This window comes from Mauremys reevesii, linkage group 8, assembly GCF_016161935.1.
Source record: "Mauremys reevesii isolate NIE-2019 linkage group 8, ASM1616193v1, whole genome shotgun sequence".
Classification (NCBI taxonomy): domain Eukaryota; kingdom Metazoa; phylum Chordata; order Testudines; family Geoemydidae; genus Mauremys; species Mauremys reevesii.
The window spans coordinates 15,087,199-15,106,445 of NC_052630.1; the positions used below are offsets into that span (position 1 = coordinate 15,087,199).

The window sequence follows — 19,247 nt, forward strand, 5'->3', positions numbered from 1 at the left end:
TCCCACATCACAACCAAGCACATCACCTAGTCTCACATCAGGAAACTAACAGGGAAGAAGCGGAAGCCAGTAGATTCCAAATTTAGCCCAGCACTAATCTTTACTCTGTCCTCCATGCCCTCACCCATCCCAACATACAGACCCACCTTCTCCCCCTCCACCCCCCCACTTTCTGCTGTATGGAAAACCGTGACCCTTTCCTGTGGTCCACTGCAACCATCATGCGATGTGTCAGAAACCCCAGCCCCCACCACCTAACCTCAACATAACGGGCAGGGTCTTCTCCTACCATAGACAGACAGACAGACAGACAGACAGACACACACACACACACACTCTCTCTCTCTCTCTCTCTCTCTCTCTCCTCATTCATACCAGAGACCTCTCCTTCACTCATTGTCTACAAGTGACGGTACCCATATGGAGACTAGAGGAGAAAATATAAGCCACAGGTGTAAGTCACACGAGCATTTCCCTGTGGGGAAATGACTTTGGGGCTAATGCTATCTAGCTTTGATACTTAGATGACCCCCATTACTGGGGTATTTGAGCACCTCTTAATCACTAACGTATTTAGCCTCATGTACCCCTGTAAGATGGAGAAGTGCTATTATCCAGCTCAGGAACTGGAGCCCAGAGAAGTTAAGTGACTTGCCCATAGACATGTAGAAAGTCTGTGGCAAAGCAGGGAATTGAAGCCCTATCTCTTGAGTCTCAGCCTAGCACCCCCAACTATTGGACTATCCTTCCACTGACAGGTGTTGAGCATTTCCTGGGATTTACCTCCCATTGACCTGAGGGCACACAGGTCTGAGTCACAGAAAAATGATTATATGAGTAACTAAAGGTCATCTATTCTCAGGATCATGACTTGTTAGTCCCCATCATTGTTAACACCCTCTGTCTGCCTTTGTAGGTAGCTCTGAATTCCTCTAGCAATAATCTTCCTTTCTGGATTTTGCTCTTTTTATGAGAACATTTACTTGTTGCATAGAAAAGCTACCCAGCAGCTTCACTAGGGTCTTTAAAAGCGACTTTACCCTACTGGAATTCATTTAAAGAGATTTTTCATCATAGTCTCCTCATCCTGTTTAATTTGGCACCTGCAGTATCCTTCCTTCTGCTAGCTGACTTGAGAGACAGCCATATCTAAGAGCTAACAATGTCTGTGCCTTATCAAGCTTTACGCAAAGCACAGATTTAAAGGGCCTGCATCACTAATAATGCTGTGATGGGCACATGTAAGTGAAGTTACTTTGTGTCCAAGAGGAAGGCTGTAGCCATACTAATTTGTGTTGTGATTCTTAGTAGATTCCACAAGCCAGACCAGGTCAGATCTGGAATGGGAGCCCTTTGAAGGTGTCAGCCTCTCTCCAGTCAGGGTTTTGAGGCATATTGGCAAGAGTTGGGGGGAGTTTGCACTGCGATAGTCCATGCTGTACTTGTTCTGCCATCAGAGGACTTGAATCCACAGGGCTGTTAACCTGATCCCTTTCAGTTCACTAAGTTCAGCTTTGTAATTATTACTGTGATGAAGAAATGTACTGCTTTTAGATTGGAACATTAAGGTGCCCTTGAACCAAACAAACTAGATACCCCCTGTTAACATCAGCATTATGTTAGTAAATCTTTTTCCTGTGGGCAGAAAAGCGCTATGTGTGTGAGCAGGAGAATGAGTACATGTAGTATTAAGGGAATGCTGCACGTCAGCTGCTTTCCCTGCCTGACACAGCTACCCAAAACATGACTGTCTGGAAGGCTCAGCATTCCCTCCCCACTCCTTTTGTCCCACTCCCCTCTTATATTAAAAAATAAAAGTCTCTGGATTGTCTAAGAACATAGCTGAGGTTGAATCCAGTCAAGGAATTTAGTGTATGAACATAATGAAGAATCCATTCAGCTTTGCTGTGGTAAATGATGTATTTATGTATTTAAACCAGGCCGGCTTTCTAGTTCTTGAGAATAAACAGTCAACAAAAGAGAATCAAAATGTTATGTGACTTGAGCTCAAGTCTGAGCTAGACTGTGGACTCGCTAGAGATACGGGGCCAAGCCCTGGACTTCAGATCCCAGCTCAACCTCCCCAGTTTGGATCAGTGCTTTGATCAGGCTCAGGCCCATAGTGAGGGTTGCCTCTTAGGGCCCAACCCTGAGAAGAGCTGAGTGGCCTCAATTTGCATTGACGTCAGTGGGAGACGATAGTGCTCAGCATTCTGCAGGAAGTTCTCAGCATTTCAGAGGATCGGGCCTTTGCTCTGTAGCTAGGGCGCACATGGGATCTGTCTGTGTGGCTTGTGTTTGCAGTTTGCTCAACCTGCCTTATGCATCAGGGTGACACTTCTGAGCATAGTAACAAGTGATCTGCTCTCCTCATGGCTTTTCAGTCCCGGAGTAGCTGGAACACCATGAGAAGACCAGCTCGCATATTTTGTCCCATAAATAGCACCCCAAAGAGTGTGCAGGGGGACCCTGTAGAGAAAACACTCACAATTGTTGCAGAGTTACCAAGACATTCGGGTTCCCGTGGAACTCAAATGAACAGTCCTGGTATGTAATGTGTTGTGTGGACAGGGGTGGGGAGGGATATGGGATGCTATCACTCAGTCTTTAAATGACAAAGCTATTACCCTATTTCTTTTTAGTAAAGCAGGTGGTCTCAGCATGGCCACTCCCTCAATATTTACCAGTACAATGATGATGCAAAAACAGAGAAATATGTGCAAGCGTCCAAGATTATTGCTACATGATGTTTTGTTATGGGTTCCTCACCCCTCCCACATGCTTTTCCTTGGGTAGTTTCTTCCAGTCCCTGCAAGCCCTGGTGTGTGTATCATTAGTAGCCATATACCTTAGATAACCTAATGATGGGGAGTGCATTATAAATACATAGAATAGCAAGGACTCATTTGCCTCTCAAGGACATTGACTCAAAGCATTTGATCACCACTTAACCCCACCACCAGCCCCATCCTTGACCAGCAAATGAGACTCACCTCCAGAGCAGGAAGCAGCAGCCATCTTGGCTGCTGGTGCCATTTTCCACTTCACAGCAGGAGTCGCCATGGGACAGGGAAAGGGGAAGTGATGAACTAGAAGTTGTTCTTAAAGTGGTATCTTCTGTGAGGTAGCTTGGGATAGGGAGAAGTCATGGCCAGAAAGCTTGTTAGAAACCCCCCTCACATTAATATTTGTGAAAGAGGAGCCTTGTTATTCTCTAAACCAAGCCTATAATTCACACAGTATTTTAGTACATGGCTTCAGCCACAAATGGGCTCAGCTTCAGGGGGCTTGTGACATTTTAGTTGTCTCTGTTACAATGACAAGTCATATACATTCAGGGGCAAACAGTAAAGTTCAGATGTTGCTTCTTGAGTGGTTTTTGGGATGCCTCTGGTGCTAATCCATGAGGTTGTATGACTCCAACTGCCTGCTCAGTCTTTCATGTCTAATACATGGGCTCCCTTCTGGGCACTGAGGACTAGTTGTGTTCTACTCTTGGCTTAGAATTCATTTACAGTCAGAATGTTGCTATGAGTTCCCAAAGCAGAGGGCATCATTGCACTTAATAATTACTGTAGAACCTCATTAATGCACACTAGTGCCTAGGACTGGAGACCCATTGCAGATCCTGCAAAGAACTCTAGACAGACAGACGACTGAAAGTGTCTTAAGTGGGGCTCCAGGCAATGAGGCTTGGCCAAAGGGAGGCCATTGCTGCCTTTGTGCATCCAGGATTGATCTAGCACCCACTGAAGTCAATTGAAAGATTCCCAGGCACTTCAATAGATCTGAATTCAGCTCGTAAGTGAACACAAGTTTTTTTAGAAGTACCATATTTATTCCCATGCCACCAGCATCACCCTGACTCCCATCACTAGGCTCATGCCGATACAGTGATGGTTCTATCCTGCAGTGGTCACCAACACTCCTTGCCCTCCCTCCCCAACCTGCTCTCCTAAGGAGAGGAAGCTTTTCCCACCTAACATTATGCCTGCCCTTCCTCCTCCCCTCACATCACTCTCTGCAACCAGTACTTTGTATCCCACTTGATTTAGCTGTAATTAGTTCCTGCCCACTATGCTAGTAGTACCTATTATGTTTATTTTATGCAAGTAACAGAACCTTACTAAGGCAAGCTCTCACTACAGGGCACTACTAACAACTTTTTCTTGGGCAGTGGGCTGAAGCCACCCTTTTGTTTGGGTTTTGTGGGAAAAACCAGGTCTGCAGATTAACCAAGTGAGAGGTAGCAGGCTTCAGCTGCAGTTTGATTATTCTGTCACTTTGCGAGTTCTGTAGGGCTGCATTGGGGATTTGCTGCAGTGCCTCGCTCAGCCCTCTGGCAGTGACTGGATTCATTCTTGACGTTTTTCCCTATCTAACTTCCTCTTTGGGTAAGAAGCAGTCCAGCAGGTCTTGCAGTGGTGAGGTGCCAATACCCTGCAACTCTGCAAACCAGTAATTTTCCAGTGCTTTGAACAGGAGTTGGAATGAAGATCAGAGGCACTGGGACTTCCTTAATCTACTTGGCAGAGGGAAAGTCACTATCTTTGCTGAAGAAGAAGAAGAAAATGCATGTGAAGCAATCCATGGCCGCCACCCAAATTAGAGGTTACAGGTGGAAGGTTATCATATGTGGTAACACCACTAGGAATGTGTGGGGGAGGTGTATTTATTTGCACTGCACAGAGCTTTAGCTGTGTGCTGGTTTTGGGCAGAACGCCTACTGACTTCAGGGGAAAGGCTTGCACAATCGGGACCATATTCAGCATCTACAGCTTCAGAGAACAGTTGGACTCTGAAAGCAGAAATGCTGGGTCCTTTTATGACATTGTTTCTTCCTGCTCCCAGCTTTTACCTAAGCAGAGCCAGAGTGAAAAAGATGGATGTAGATGGAAACACTGGAGGGTCACAGTTTTCACAGTAAAAGGCTTCCTTACTTAGAGCTAACTGGTACCTCACACAGGTCATGCTTGTGAACAAATGAGAGGCTGTGGACTGCCATTGGGTCAATGGGTGGGGAGAGAACCTTTCCTACCTCTTCTGAAAATGTCTATTTTCAACATTCCCTACCTCCTTCCCCTTTGTTGGTTGTGGAGACTTTCTTGACACACATTGGAACTCTCCATACCTTCGAAGAGCAAGGCCAGGGAGACTCAGGGGCATAGCACTGTTGGGACGAGGTGGTGTTTGTATTCATCTTGTCTACTTGAAAGGCAAAGCATGGCGAGTGCTAGCAGCTGATTGCTCTTTGTGGGAAGGTTAGTAGGCCTTTACAGCACTGTTAGAATTATTCAGGGCTGGGCCAAGCAGGTTTTAGAAAAGAATCCCTGTACCTCTCAATAAGGTCAGACTAAATTTATATCCCCAGCTGTACCCCTAACCCTAACTTTAAAGCAGAACATCTCAGCCCCAGTGGGAATTTTAGATGTACAAGGAATGTAGGACTAGCCTCATATGTGCAGCCTGAAGTACCCCACTGCTATCATGGAGCTTAGGGCACTAATCTAAGAAGAACTGACCTCCACACCTGCTAATGCTCCTCAGAGGTGGTTTCCCCTTTGTCTGCTTAGAAGTTGTTTCCATATTTCATCAACACTTGCACTTTTACACTTTCCTGAGACCTAGACAGAGACATGACAGAGGAATTAGGAGAAATAAAAATAGCACATACATAGCACTGCCACTGTAACTACTTTTTAGACAATAGATCAGTTGTGGTGTTTGTTCATTAAGGCCTTGTCATATCGAAAAGTTTGGTAGTTGTAAAGATAGGTCTATCAAGCATTATGTGCAAATACCAAAGTATTAAGAGTGAGTGAGAATTTGCCTAGTACCCAAGCCAACTGCACGTCTGCTGTGAAAGACCAGAAGGCTACCCTTTTAATTTCTGGTAGTTTTAAAGCTACATCATTGCTTAAGGATGCCTTGGGAGGGAGGGATTGATTGAGCTGTTGTTATTTATACCAACCAAATTCCAGCTTTTAATATCAAGCAGACAGCTTACATCTTATAAACAGCCCTCTACAGTTATATTCTTGGACCGGGAAAGGGACTATACGTTTGATTTCCATTTAATAGAGAGATCACCTGTGTGGTAGCATTGCCAACTGACAGGCAAGGCATTGTTCTTCACCACTTCCAGTGGTTTAAAACTTTTATTCTTTCTAATAAAGTTAAACTTGAACTACAGTGGTTATCCAGGCAAACATCTCTGTAAAAGGAGCAGCTGTGGAAAGAAAAAAAGCATTGCACCTTCAAATCAAACTTCCTGATATATATTCATACAAACAATTCAATAGGTTTAACAAGAACATACGTAATGATCTTTCAGAACTGTCCATTCCTTGAACATTTAATTTGTAGGTGTTTTTTAAAGTCGACTTCTGAAGGGGAACTGTCATGTTAAATCTTTAGATAGTAAAAGGTTTCTTTGGGTTATTAATAATACCTTAGACTAATGAGACCAAGGCCCGGATCCTGCAAATACTCATGCATATGCTTAACTTTGAGTAGTCTCACTGAGTTAATGTACATAATTGTGTGCAGAATTAGGGCCTAATTTACTTATTACCATTTCTACTGTTTAATTTGTGTACTTCCTTCATCCTAGACAGTGAAACTAACCTAATGAGTTAATTTCAGTCTCATGTTCTGATTCCAGGGCTATAGTACCTGAGTTGCAAACAGTGCAAGAGAAATGTCTCAATCCAAACCCAAAACTGATTTAGTTAGAATTTTAAAATACTTACAATATTTGTATTACTACTTAGGTTTGTTTTTACTGAACCTAAATGTGTGGCATGAATCATCTGATAGCGGGGAGCTGGAGATCTTTAAGGTTCCTTGAACTTCATGTTGTTGGTAAATCATACACTCCTTTTGAAATGCCTTTCAGGAGGGGTCATTTAACCACGAAGGGTCTAGTTTTCCTCACATACTGGCTTCATACTGGTGGAACTCCATTGACTTAAGTGGAGTTACCTCTGATTGTGTGAGAGGAGAATTAGGACCAAAATGCTTTTGAAAATAATCTACATCTGATGTATTTTCTGCTATGTCTGTCACATTATCTATTGCACTGAAATACTCTTGTATGAAGACCTTCTGTGGGTCTAGAAGAGCAGCATCAGACAGGAAGGCATTTTCTTATTGATGCCTATTCTTCCATTGTATAAAGATGTACATACAATAATGTACAAGGATCTCTGTGAATGATGATGGGTGTTTGCTACTGACAGGTAATGAAACAATAATGAAGCAGAAGGTTGGAAAGAAATGTGTTATTTCTCTGTCCATAATTCTATATTTCAACATAACCAACATTCCAAAGCACTAACATGGCTTAATAAATGTTTAAATGCATAGAAATATCATCTGCATTTAATTTACACTAACCCAGTTTTCGGGAAGGGGGAGGAAAGAAACATTTAAAAATGCCACAGTCAGTTTTGATAAATTGTGCTAAAATATTCAGTTGAAATGCATAACATCTCTTTAAAAAATTCATATGGAGTCTAAACCAAACTACTGACTTTTCAAATTCTGCTAATACCAGTACTGAGTTCACTAAAAGTAGTCCCATGATTAAGGCAGACACAATTTGGATTGGACATAAGACCAGAATAGTATTTTGGGGGCAGATTGTACTACTTGCCATGTCACCAACTTTCACAATTTTATCACAAGTCTCATGCTACTTGGTGGTTTTCTTCAAGCCCCAGCTCTTGGAATCCTGTGAATATGTGAGAATCTGCTTTCATTTATTAAAAAGAAGGTCTGGGGGGTGGGGTTACAAAGAAAAATGATTGCAGATGAAAGTTTGAAAATGTGGCTTGAGTGTATCCTAATACTAAAGTATGGCAAATTAAAAAAAAAACAACCAAAATTATTACCAATTAGAACATGATTTTAAGCCAGTTCCATGACTGAGGAGACCCTGATGCATTATTATTTTTGAATGCTTGCGTTGGCAATATTGCACTTGTCTGCTCATGCAAAGGAGGCCCTCATGTGGACGAGGCTTTGTGGATTGCAAGGGTAAGCCTAGGATGGGCCCCATTCCCAATTCTGCAAGAGATCCATTGCAAAGTCCATAGAGCCTGAAGCTTTCACAGTTTTCTGCTAAGCCCCTTCTGTGCTGTGGAACATTCCTTTAGAAGATTGCAGGGGAAGAGCTCCAGGAAGATGGGCAGTAGTAAGCTTTCGTACAGATGACCCTGGCCTCTAGTGGATTCCCATTGCTCCATGTAGGTCATCTGGAGCTGAGCCACCTGACTGTTCTGGGGGGGAGGCTCAAAACCCACCCCAGCTCCCCTGTTGGAAGTATGAGTAAAACTCCTCAGGGGTCCTCGCTGACCTTTCCTTGCCCCTGGCCCTCTCCTGGTTGTGGCTGTTTCTGTAAGATGGGGACATCAAGCTCTCTTGACTGTTAAATAACTATTTCTGTTGTAAACTTTAAGTTATTTTGTTTCAACTCACTGCTGTCTGCTTCCTAGGCCAAGCAGTTCTGTGCCTTATACCAAATACATTTAAAAGACAGGCAGCATACAGTACGTGAGTCACAGGCTTTCAAGAATTGAAGGCAAAGCTTATTATAGCAGCAAAGACTCTTCGTAGCATCACTGACAGTATTTTTCGCTCTGTGTTGTGAAACCTGCATGCGAGCTGAGCTTTAGAAGCAATTCCCTCTGAGAAAACGTGAGAGTCAAAGTTCCACAGCCAGAGGCCAGTGCCTCTTTGAGCATCATTTCATTGGTGTCTGGGCTGTACCAAACCATGGTTCGGTTTATTGTACAGCTGCATACTGAGTAACCAGACATCCTCCACATTCAGCAAATCATGTGACAAGGGAAGAACTGAAAAATAATGAGAACACGTCTTTTTAATTACTCATCTCACCTCTGAGTCGGGAGGACTTTTGTTCAAGATGAGCCAAGAGGAACAGAGTTTTTTACTGATATCAATTCTACAAAATAAAGATTAACCTGCTAACAAAGGCAGGATGGGGGACACAATGAATCATCTTGTTTGCAGGGCTATCCCACATAATTTGTGCTTAGTATGCCCTTACTGAAGTGCCAACATAGAAGAATGCCACCACACTGCAGCTGATCCCAGAAAAGCAGATAAAGCTGGAGCAAATCAGGAAAGGGGTATGGGTGGGAGGGTCTTTGCAGCAGTGTAATATGGAGGATCAGAAATCAGACCCTCTAAGAGTGGGAACTTGCTAGAGGGGGTATCTTGTTCTCATGCTTTAGTAACCTCCACTGGCAGATATGAGGGTTGCCCAGTCCCACAGAGCCATCTCCACATGTGATTGGGTGAAGTATTTAATGGTAGAGATCAGTATGTATAGGTGAAGAGGGAAATCTCAAAACTCTGAAGGAAAAACTCCCACAATATTTGGTAGGGAAAATAAAGGATGATAATTAATAGTGAGTTTTATTTGCAGCACGGTTCTATGAACACTGGCTGTGCGCGTCTGAAAGTCCCATGAGCAGGGGCGGCTCCAGGCACCAGCACAGCAAGTGCAGGCCTGGGGTGGCAAGCCGGGGGGGTGGGGGTGGGCGGTGTGTCAGTCGTCATGAGAGCAGCAGTCAGGGAGCCTTCGGCGGCGTTTCTGCGGGAGGTCCGCTCGTCCCACAGGCTTGGCGGCAATTCGGCGGTGGGTATGCTGAAGGTGTAGGACCGGTAGATCACCCACAGAACCACTGCCGAATCCGCGTGACCAGTGGACCTCCTGCAGGCGCGCCGCCGAAGGCTCCCTTACTGCCGTGCTTGGGGCGGCAAAAAACAGAGCTGCCCCTGTCCATGAGCATCAACCATGAAAATTTTCTATGCTGCATCAGACCCAAGGAGCCTTACTTTCTGATGCAGGGGATAATATTGTCTCCCCTTCTCAGTATAACAAATGTTGGTGACTTCTGTCACTTGTGAAAACATCAAGACCTGCCTTCCCCTCCAGTTAGATGCTCCAGTTAGATTCTCATTTGATGTTCAGGAACCTACCTCTGATACACCTAGTGATAAAGGAGTATTAAATGAAACAATTTCAATACAGTAATATCACTTGAAAGACCTTCAATATATATTATTTTAAAAGGACATTGTCAAGCAACTTTTCCCACCTTTTAATGTCTTTTTTTTTTTTAAACTCATGGTTTACAAAAACTCTTCGAAATTCAACCACTTTGTATCACAGCACAGTGATTTTTCATGGCAGGTTCCATAATAATGCTGGGTAACTGGCACTAAGTGAAGAAATACAAATAAACCATGTAGCAATCATTTGAAAAATAGTCACCTAGGAAGCATTGCATGGACTTTGCAAATAGCTCGGGTAGGTGCAATTTTTGGATTTACCATCTTTGAGAGCATCCCTTTATGTCAACTTCACCCCTAAATACTTCCCTGTGGCCTGCGGGAACCCATGCCCACAGCTCTTCCTGCAGCCCTCATGAGTTTTCTGTTGAACATCTCACCCAGATTCAGATGAAATAGCCATTGCATTCTACAGCTGCAAAGTCACAAAAGGCCAGGAGGATTATTGCCAATGAAAAGAGCTCAGTGTTTTTCCCGTGACAGTATGTTCCATTATTACATGTCACTCCTAGGTATTAACCGGGGACAGCTATCATTACATTGTCAGAGGAATTTCACTAAGTGGCCCATGGCAGTGTGCTTTGGAGTTGTTTATCCTGTGTTTAATTCACAATTCAAACACCCACGTAATTTCTTATTTTGAATATTCAACCCACCCACAAAGAGGAAATATTTTTATGATTCTTTTATTGAGATGATGTCAGTCTGGAAACAGACGGGCAGATGACAGGGAGAAGGGAAAATGTCAAATTAATAAGGGTGACATGTCTCATCAGTCATTTTCAAGATGCAATCTGCTACATACTGTAAGATTTTGTCATTCAGCTCATCCAAAGAGAAGAACCCTTCCAACATGTCCCTAGACCATCTAAGCACTTATCGACACTAATACGAATTCATCAAACTGATCCATGTTCATGTCTTAGCAGCAATGCAGTGAATATGTATGGAGTTCCAAAACAATGCCCAAATCCTCCATTCCTGAAAGCGGGTGGCCTGTTGCTGTGCATCAGAGTAAGATGCTCTTCTCGAGGCTCTCCAGCTGCTCCTCAAGAAATTTAATCTGCTCCTCAAGGTCTTTCTGTTCAATCAGTAAAGAGGTCTTCACTTGAACAAAGTGTTTATAGTCCTGGAGTTGCTTGTCAGTCAGGTATTTGGAAAGGATACCAGAAACCACTCTTTCCCTGCGATCCAGGTTTTCTTTCAGATCTTTTGCATCTTCCCGCTGTCTAGACAGGAGGTTGTGCCGTTCATTTAACGATTGCTAGTAGGGAAAAAGCAAAAGCAGCATACATCATGAAAACCAATAATTTCTGACAGACTCTAGATCTTCATTCAGGAGCCACAGTGTATTAAACTTAATTACTTCCCCTTGTGGCTTTAGATTCTGGATGGCTTCTCCTAGACTGAATTACTTTCCCTTGTGGCTTGCAAGGTAAAGGTGGCCGGCAATTCCCATCAAGATTCACTTCTTTCATGTTGTCCACAGGAAGCAAGTCAAAGGTAGTAATAATAATATATTTAAAATCCTAATCATCTCAGTATCTCCTGTCTACCCTGCATCTGTCTTGTGTAGATTGCAAAACCTTTAGGGCATAAAGTGTTTGTATTTGCAGCCTCAACAAAGCCAAACAGTGTCAGTTCATAACAAATTATCGTTTATTATTAGTAATAATATAGAAGAATAAACTATAACTATTAATGTACCTGGAAGAGAGTAACCTGCTAAAGAAGAGTAGCTACTAAGCGAGGGTGGCTTTTAAAACAGTTTATATTAATTTGCTTAAGCCTGGCCTACATTAGGGAATTTGAACATTTCCCACCATTGCTAACACTAGTTCAGCCGGACCCGTTTTAGTAAGGTTAGCAATGTGGGAAGTTCTCAGTTTTCAGTATCATATCAATTAAACCTGCTCAGAACAAGTCTAATCAACTCCATGCTAAACAGGGCTGTTTGAGCCTGAGAGGCAAGGGCTCCCAATGTTGCTAAAGCTTGTGCAGCTGAATGATTGGAGATTTTTGTAAAAATTCCATAATGTAGAGAAGGCTTTAAAACACTTTATCCAAAGTCCTGAGTAAAGTACCCTAACTAATGTGAAGAGCGCTCAGTGTAGCGGGTTTAGGGGCACTACCCCACTAGAAATTAACTGTTCACTGGGAACATCAACAACCAGTTCAGCTAACAGTTTAAATGTGCTTTGGCTGAAGAGCAGAGGCCAGGTGTCACCTTGTTTTAAGCTGTGTTAGCCAAAACCAATTTAAAATATTGTCTAAAACCACTTTTGCTACTATGAGCTCAATTCCAGGGCAGACTGATCCTGAATCTCCAGGAGGCATCACATGATAAGATTCTGGTGGTGAGTTTCTGAATATGGATTGATTGTAGGCGTTTGATAATGTAAAGGAAAATGATACACAAGAATACAAAGCTCTGCACAAAAGGAGCAGCGCTGCTCATGGGGTTAAGATCACAGAGGAACTCTGTGTTCAATTTGGGAAAGAGTCCTGTGGCACCTTATAGACTAACAAACGTATTGGAGCATGAGCTTTCGTGGGTGAATACCCACTTCAGCGGATGCATGTGATCAACTTGTTCCTCATTTGGGAATTAGCAGAAAAACAATATCATTCTTAGGACATAATGGCTTTGTCTATGCTATGAAAAAAAGCTGTGTTCCTAACTTGAGTTAGCTAATGTAAGTTAAATTCCTATTGAAGACCAGGCAATTTGTGGCATTCACATGAGTTAGCATGTTGAGTTAAAGACTTTGGGGGATTTCACCTCCAGTTAGGAACGCACTTTTCCCCCTAGTGAAGACAAGGCCATTGTGTTAAATAGGCTTTCCAAACTCAGAAGAAATGCTCCTCAGTGGAAAATATCTGGAATACAGGTTTTTGTTCTACACCAACGGGAGATCATCAGTCCCATATACTGACTGTTTCAAAAGCCACAACTGTAGTTCAGCATCTACACAGTGCTTACCTGTTCCTATCACCACCTTGCACTCCTGCTGAAGGTAGAAGCCTAATTTTTCCTCCACTGAGCAATTATCGTTCGTGTGAGGCTCACTCTTTTTCTGCTAACTACTACTGGCAAAGCCAGCCATGGTTCAGATCTGGGTCTAATTTTATGCAGAACTCTACAGTTCTGAGACTGAAAGAAATAAAGCAGCTAAATCTCCAAGCCTCTTGTGACTCACCTTCTCCTCAGCATCTGTATTCTCATTGATTTTCCTCATGGCATTTTGGACTCGAGCGAGGCGGCTGGACAAACAGAGCAGCAGGCTCACTACCTTTTCCAGATCACCAATGAACATCAGGTAGCGCTCATACTCGTTGGGCTTGCAGACATCTTGTACCATTGCCTCTAGCTCTTTACCACGCAGAGCGTACTCCTTGATTTCGGATAGGACAAGGTTCCTTTCTTCCCAGAGGGTCTGCAGTTTTGATTGAATGCTAGAAATAAGTTCCTTCTGCAGGGGAAATAAAAAAAATTGGAAACTTTGTTACTAACTCCCAGAATCCAAACTGCTTATAGACACTGGCTTTTTCCACACATTGTCTCCTCCAGATTTTAAACTTTTTTTTAATACTTTCAAGCCTGTACAGAAGACAGTTACAAACAAGTTCCAATGACTTTATAAACTATATTATTATTATTATTTTCACCCCCAAGAGTGAATGTCTGGTAGTTGCCTCAGTAAAGCCAAAGAGTTTGCATAACATACCTGGCAAGGGTAATTAACTGGCAAAAAAGGGAAGGGGGAGGAGGAGAAGGGTTATATTATTAAGATCATGTGGTTACTCAGTAAGACATGGACACGGTGTGATGGTTCCATTAAAAGCTAATTCAACTCACTTCCTGTTGTCAACATAACAGAACTGAATTGGGGGAGGGGGGGGGGGCTTTGAATGAGGCAAGGGAGGTAGGTTGGTTAACAGATTTGGGGAAGGTGTTCCATGCATAGTGGGCAGCATGAAAGAAGGCTCAGAGATGAGAGTGGGAGAAGGATCACACCAACTTTCACTGAAATTCAGCCAACTCTGACATAGAAGGGAGCAGCTGCCAAACAGTGCGGAGGGAAGAATACCACCACATCCACTGAAGGAAGAATTTTAAGTAGGCAGATTATAATTAATTTGGCCACGTTTCTACAACTAACAAGCTTAATTCTTTTGAAGAGTGATGTGGGTTATTTTTAAAGAAGCACAGTATTTCTGCTTTAGGAATCATAGTCTAAGCTTATCTTTTTCTCTCTGCACATGTGAAAGCCAATAGGCTGATGCGATCAACAGAAACTGCTGCCAGTTCTCTGAATGTAAAGATCATCTTTCACTTAGACTGCCAGATGTCATCAATGTAGAGTTCAGATCTGGTCTCAAATACTGTACAATTGTGAATCAGCTAGTGCACAGAAGCTAGTTTTGCAAGGAAGCGTTCAGCTCAGAGTCTATCCCTGACCGCTCCCACAATGGATGTCTTTGGCAGATGAATAAAACAGGACAGAATTTAGACAACACCAGTTACAATCAATATACCAAATTCATCATCACTTTAAATGGAGTTTGAAGTAACGATATTGTGTTAAAGTACGTTGATAAAAGTGCTTTCCTCTAACACTACACGTACCAAATGTCTGATGATATCTTAGTTACTGTAAAGAAACCCACACAGTCCTTTTCACATTCATGTACCTACTTTCTTGGAAGTGATGTCATCAAGGTCATTTGAGCCCTCTCTGTTCTTAATCAGGATTTGGTTCATGTTAGAACTGGGATCTTCTGTACTCTGACCTGCGCTGTGTTCAGCTTCAGCACATGGTTCTGTTGGACCGTCAATACTTTTCTTGCTACTGAAGCAGAAAATAAATATGTTAACAAATGTTTAGAGCCTACTTCATGAACAATGTGAATCCTATTCACATGTATTTCTAGACTATCCAGAATCATTTTTCCCCCCCAAGCAGGGATGTGTCTAACCTTTGAAAATATCTGGAGCATAAGATTTCTGACAGCCAAGAATGATCATGTTCCCTTCTAATAACTCCAGAACTACTTTGGGATCTCTCATGAAAACATTTCCCGTCTGGCACATTGCATGTGATACACAAAAGGAAGCCAACCAGGGCACTAGCATAGCTATTCAGGGCCCTATTTCCCAGTCAGAATTCTACCTCCCTTTTTTACTATTTCCTTAGACGTTCCTTGGTGTGCCAACCAGAAGATGGGCCACAGAATTTGTTGCTTATTTAAAAAAACAAAATCCACAGGCGTTCTTAGCTCCAGAGAATGCATGAGACAAATAGACATTGAGACACAAAGGAATATGTAATCTCCAACGACTTACTCGTTTTCCAGGACAGGCTGCACCTCTTCTCTCATCCTAGCTCCCTTTTTCCTGTGTGATCTGTCAGACACTGAAATGTTAACAGGAAAAAGGCCCTCCAGGAGGTCTAGAGCAGTTTTCCTGGTAGGATGAGGGATGAGGATATCAGCCAGAGAATTGTCTTTGGCAATGATCTCCATAACAAGTTCTTCATATTTCTGGTCTTCAGGGGATTTGTGTCTCCTTTTAGGAAAGTCTGTCTCCTTTTCTGGCAGGACACGATTCTGGCTGTTGTATGCTGCTTTTTCATTTAAGGATGAACTACTGATTTTATCTCCTTGCTCGGACTGAGCTGATGATGCTGTGTGGCAATTTATTTTTTCCTGGGAAAGTGCAATATCATTTGCTTCTCGTTGCTGCCGGGGGGATCCCTTTGAAGCATTGCCAGGCAGAGATTTTACTCTGCATTCTTTTTCCACCTGAGTCTCTTCATTGCCTCCTCTTCTGGGGAACAGAATAGGGATTTCAGGAGTTAGTTCCTTGACATCTGGACAACATGAATTCACAACTGTGCTACTGTCTTTATTCTCCTCATTCCTACCCCCAAGACTGGATTCATCTTTCTCAGGAATCTGGAGTCTACAGGAAAGAAGAAAGAAGTTGCATTCACTGTGGACATTCACTGCTCCGCCAGAAGTTCTGGCAGATCAGGACATTGACATTTTCATGGCTGCCTTTTTCAAAGTTTCAGAGCTTCTGAATCTGTGATAAGTGCTCACTTTGCTTATGGGCCGGAGGGCAGGGCCAATGCTAGATATGTGCTAAATGTGCAACTGCACAGGCCCTCACATTTCTGGGGTCCTCACTTAATCTGCAGTCTCTCATTTCCAGCTCCATCCCTTTGAATTACATCTACTTTGAAAACATTTAAAAATCCTGTTGTACACTGACACCTTGAGATGAAGGCATAATACAGAAGTAAGCAGCGCCATTGCAGCACTGCTTGCTATCATATTGTGCCAGACACCACAGGAAGACAGACAAAATACCAGGAATGTGGTTGAACTAGGGTACCACTTTGTTGAGTAACACATCTGGGAACCATCTGCAATAACTTGTCCAGTGCAGGTCATTTTTAATTAGCACCACCTGGTGGAGGGCTACTATCAGCCACCACAACTCCTTTAACCTTGTCCCAGCACTATTACTGGGATTTCATTGCCCTCCCCTAATATGAGGGTTAAGGAGGTGGAGAAGAAGGGGTTGTCTCCTCACTGTACCATACATGGAATCATAGAATATCAGGGTTGGAAGGTAGTCCAATCCCCTGCCCAAAGCAGGGCAAATTCTCAGACTTTTTTTTTTTAACCCCAGTTCCCTAAATGGCCCTCTCAAGGATTGAACTCACAACCCTGGGTTTAGCAGGCCAATGCTCAAACCACTGAGCTATCCCTCCCCCCCACATTAGGAGCCCAACCCCATTCCTCACCTTTCTTAGGAGCTCAACGAGGGTGTACATTCCCAACGGATATATTGATGATGCATTTAGTTGAGTACGTTTTTTCCTTCAGAGCACTTTTGTTGCTTTGTTCTCACTGAATGTCATCAGCTAGAAATTTGGTCCATTCAGAATAGTTTTGCAGGCACATGTAAAACACCCCCAATTTTACTAATGTCTTTGAGAAATCTGAAAGCTTTGTAAAACTTGATATGTAAATATCTGAGAGCTGCAGTTCAGCTGAGTGCCCAGCACCACAGGGTTGGAGCTAAATTCCTGCTGTCCTCTTAGGCTCTGTAGTGCTGTTGCTTTCCTCAACTCCTAAATGCCACAGGAACTGACTAGCAATGGAGATCTGCTCTTGTAATTGGAACGGCCCTTCAAACAGTGCAGCCTCAAGAGACATAACTGAACTTATCCAGAGGTTTGATTCACCAGAGTTCAGAAAATCAGGATTAGACTTTGCCCTCTATAGTGAAGGGAACCTCCCCCCGACCCCCAAGTATTTTCTCCATAACAGTTTTTGTGACCCAGCTACAATATTGTGATTGGAAGAAACTTTACTGTGTACCTTCTGTTTATTTCTACAACAAGTGCCCTCTAACTAAGGAAACAGGTTTCAGAGTGGCAGCCATGTTAGTCTGTATCAACAAAAACAATGAGGAGTCCTTGTGGCACCTTGAAGACTAACAGATTTATTTGGGCATAACCCAGGAAGTATCATCTGAGTTTAGGTAGCCACTCCCTCATTCTGTTCTTCACAAATAACACTCATTTTTAAAATCTTTATTAAAAGAAAGGTATAACAGCTGACCGTTTAATATTTTTCTCTTTTTAAATGGGCAAAATACAGATATGGAAGCAGAAGGCATTAGGCAAAGGGGAAATTGTTCAGTGTACCTGAGCATGCTGGCCCTTTAAACCTGAAAGGGGCAAGAAAACCCTGTTCCAGAAACAATGAAACAAAGGCTCAGGAAATGGTCAAAGCAGTAATGGGGAATTAGTAGTTGGATGGGAGGAAAAACCCAGGACACTGTCCCTTTAAGGGCCTGGGATCAGGAGCCCTGTAGTGTAGGGGGGAGCAGGGCTCCCCTCCCTCCCAGCCAACTAGGAGGAGCTCTCTGAAAGCCAGGGCTGGCTCCAGGCACCAGCCCAGCAAGCAGGTGCTTGGGGCGGCCAACGGAGAGAGGCGGCACGTCTGGCTCTTTGGCGGCAATTCGGCGGCCGGTCCCTCACTCCTTGACAGAGCGAAGGACCAGCTGCCGAATTGCTGCCAAAGACTGGAGCGGCGGCAGTAGAGCTGATCGCAATCGACTTTTTTGTTGTTGTTTTTTGCTGCATGGGGCAGCAAAAACCCTGGAGCCAGCCCTGCTGAAAGCAGGCAGTATATACGCTGCTTTCTCCCTCAGAACAGGGGAGATGCTGACAGAAGAAGGACTCCAGGGCCAGAAGGCTGTGCTCCTGCTGAGAAGGGCCAAGAATGAGGACTTCCTGAGGGGCAGAGTGGGATATAATAGGAAAAGAGCTCTGTGTGGTAGAAGGGCCAGAGCTGAGGATAAATGTTTGGGTTGGGGAGATGGGCTTTATTGTGAGGATTATTTTGAACTCTATTATATACTAAACCTCAGCCGAGGGGGAGGAGGGTGTGTGGGAGTTTTAAGGGGACTGAAGAGGGAAACCAGAGGTAAGCTGCAGTAGACCCTGGTACATTCAGCTATTGAGGTTTTGTGGGTTGCTGCTGCTTTTTTTGGGGGGGGGAGGGGTTTGTGTGGGGGTAACACTTGTTTTAGAGATAAAAACGAAACATTTATTTAATCCATTCAGTCAGCAGTCCCAGGTGTCAAGGCTTCTCCTTTTGTGCTGGTTTCCTCCTAAAATTTTGGGCTTTGATGCAGCACTTCAAACAGAAGCTTTGATGGCAGAAGCTACTGACTATAGGGAATAAATCATTTTAGTCATACTGCATTTACTATATAGAATAACCACAGCCATCTTTTTAAAGTACTTTAAATCCAGATTTGGTAACAACTTAAGTGCACGGATGAACACACAAAACCTGTGTAGTTTATGCAGCCAGTTTGCTTGTGCAATTATGGTGTGTGTTTTGTGTATGCATGTTATTGTACATCCAAGTGATCATGATATCTGCACATGGAATTACCAAATTCATGGTTGCATTATTGCACAAATTAGCAAGTGTGTAAATGGCCAAACTATCTGGATCTCTGGCCATTCAGATTTCTTAATGAGTTTATTATATACAGTGGCCTTTTCACAGTGACTATTTTTTCCTCTATCTAAAAATCGGTGATAACTGAA

The 19,247-nt window shown here is 43.2% G+C and overlaps 1 protein-coding gene across 10 annotated transcripts in view; it reads right to left on the reverse strand.

The window, feature by feature from the left end:
• Positions 1–10,773: 10,773 nt before the first annotated feature.
• Positions 10,774–19,247, reverse strand: part of SHROOM1 (shroom family member 1) — a 67,777-nt gene continuing 59,303 nt past the window's right edge. For 8 of the 10 annotated variants that reach the window (XM_039485047.1, XM_039485046.1, XM_039485043.1 and 5 more), the window contains 4 exons: positions 15,452–16,069; positions 14,804–14,957; positions 13,305–13,577; positions 10,774–11,368 (listed from right to left, as the gene is read on the reverse strand). In XM_039485047.1, coding sequence (XP_039340981.1) covers positions 11,114–11,368; positions 13,305–13,577; positions 14,804–14,957; positions 15,452–16,069 — 1,300 coding nt within the window. In that variant the 3' untranslated portion in view covers positions 10,774–11,113. The remainder of the gene's footprint in view (positions 11,369–13,304; positions 13,578–14,803; positions 14,958–15,451; positions 16,070–19,247) is intronic. The other 2 variants (XM_039485053.1, XM_039485052.1) reach the window with 2 other exon arrangements.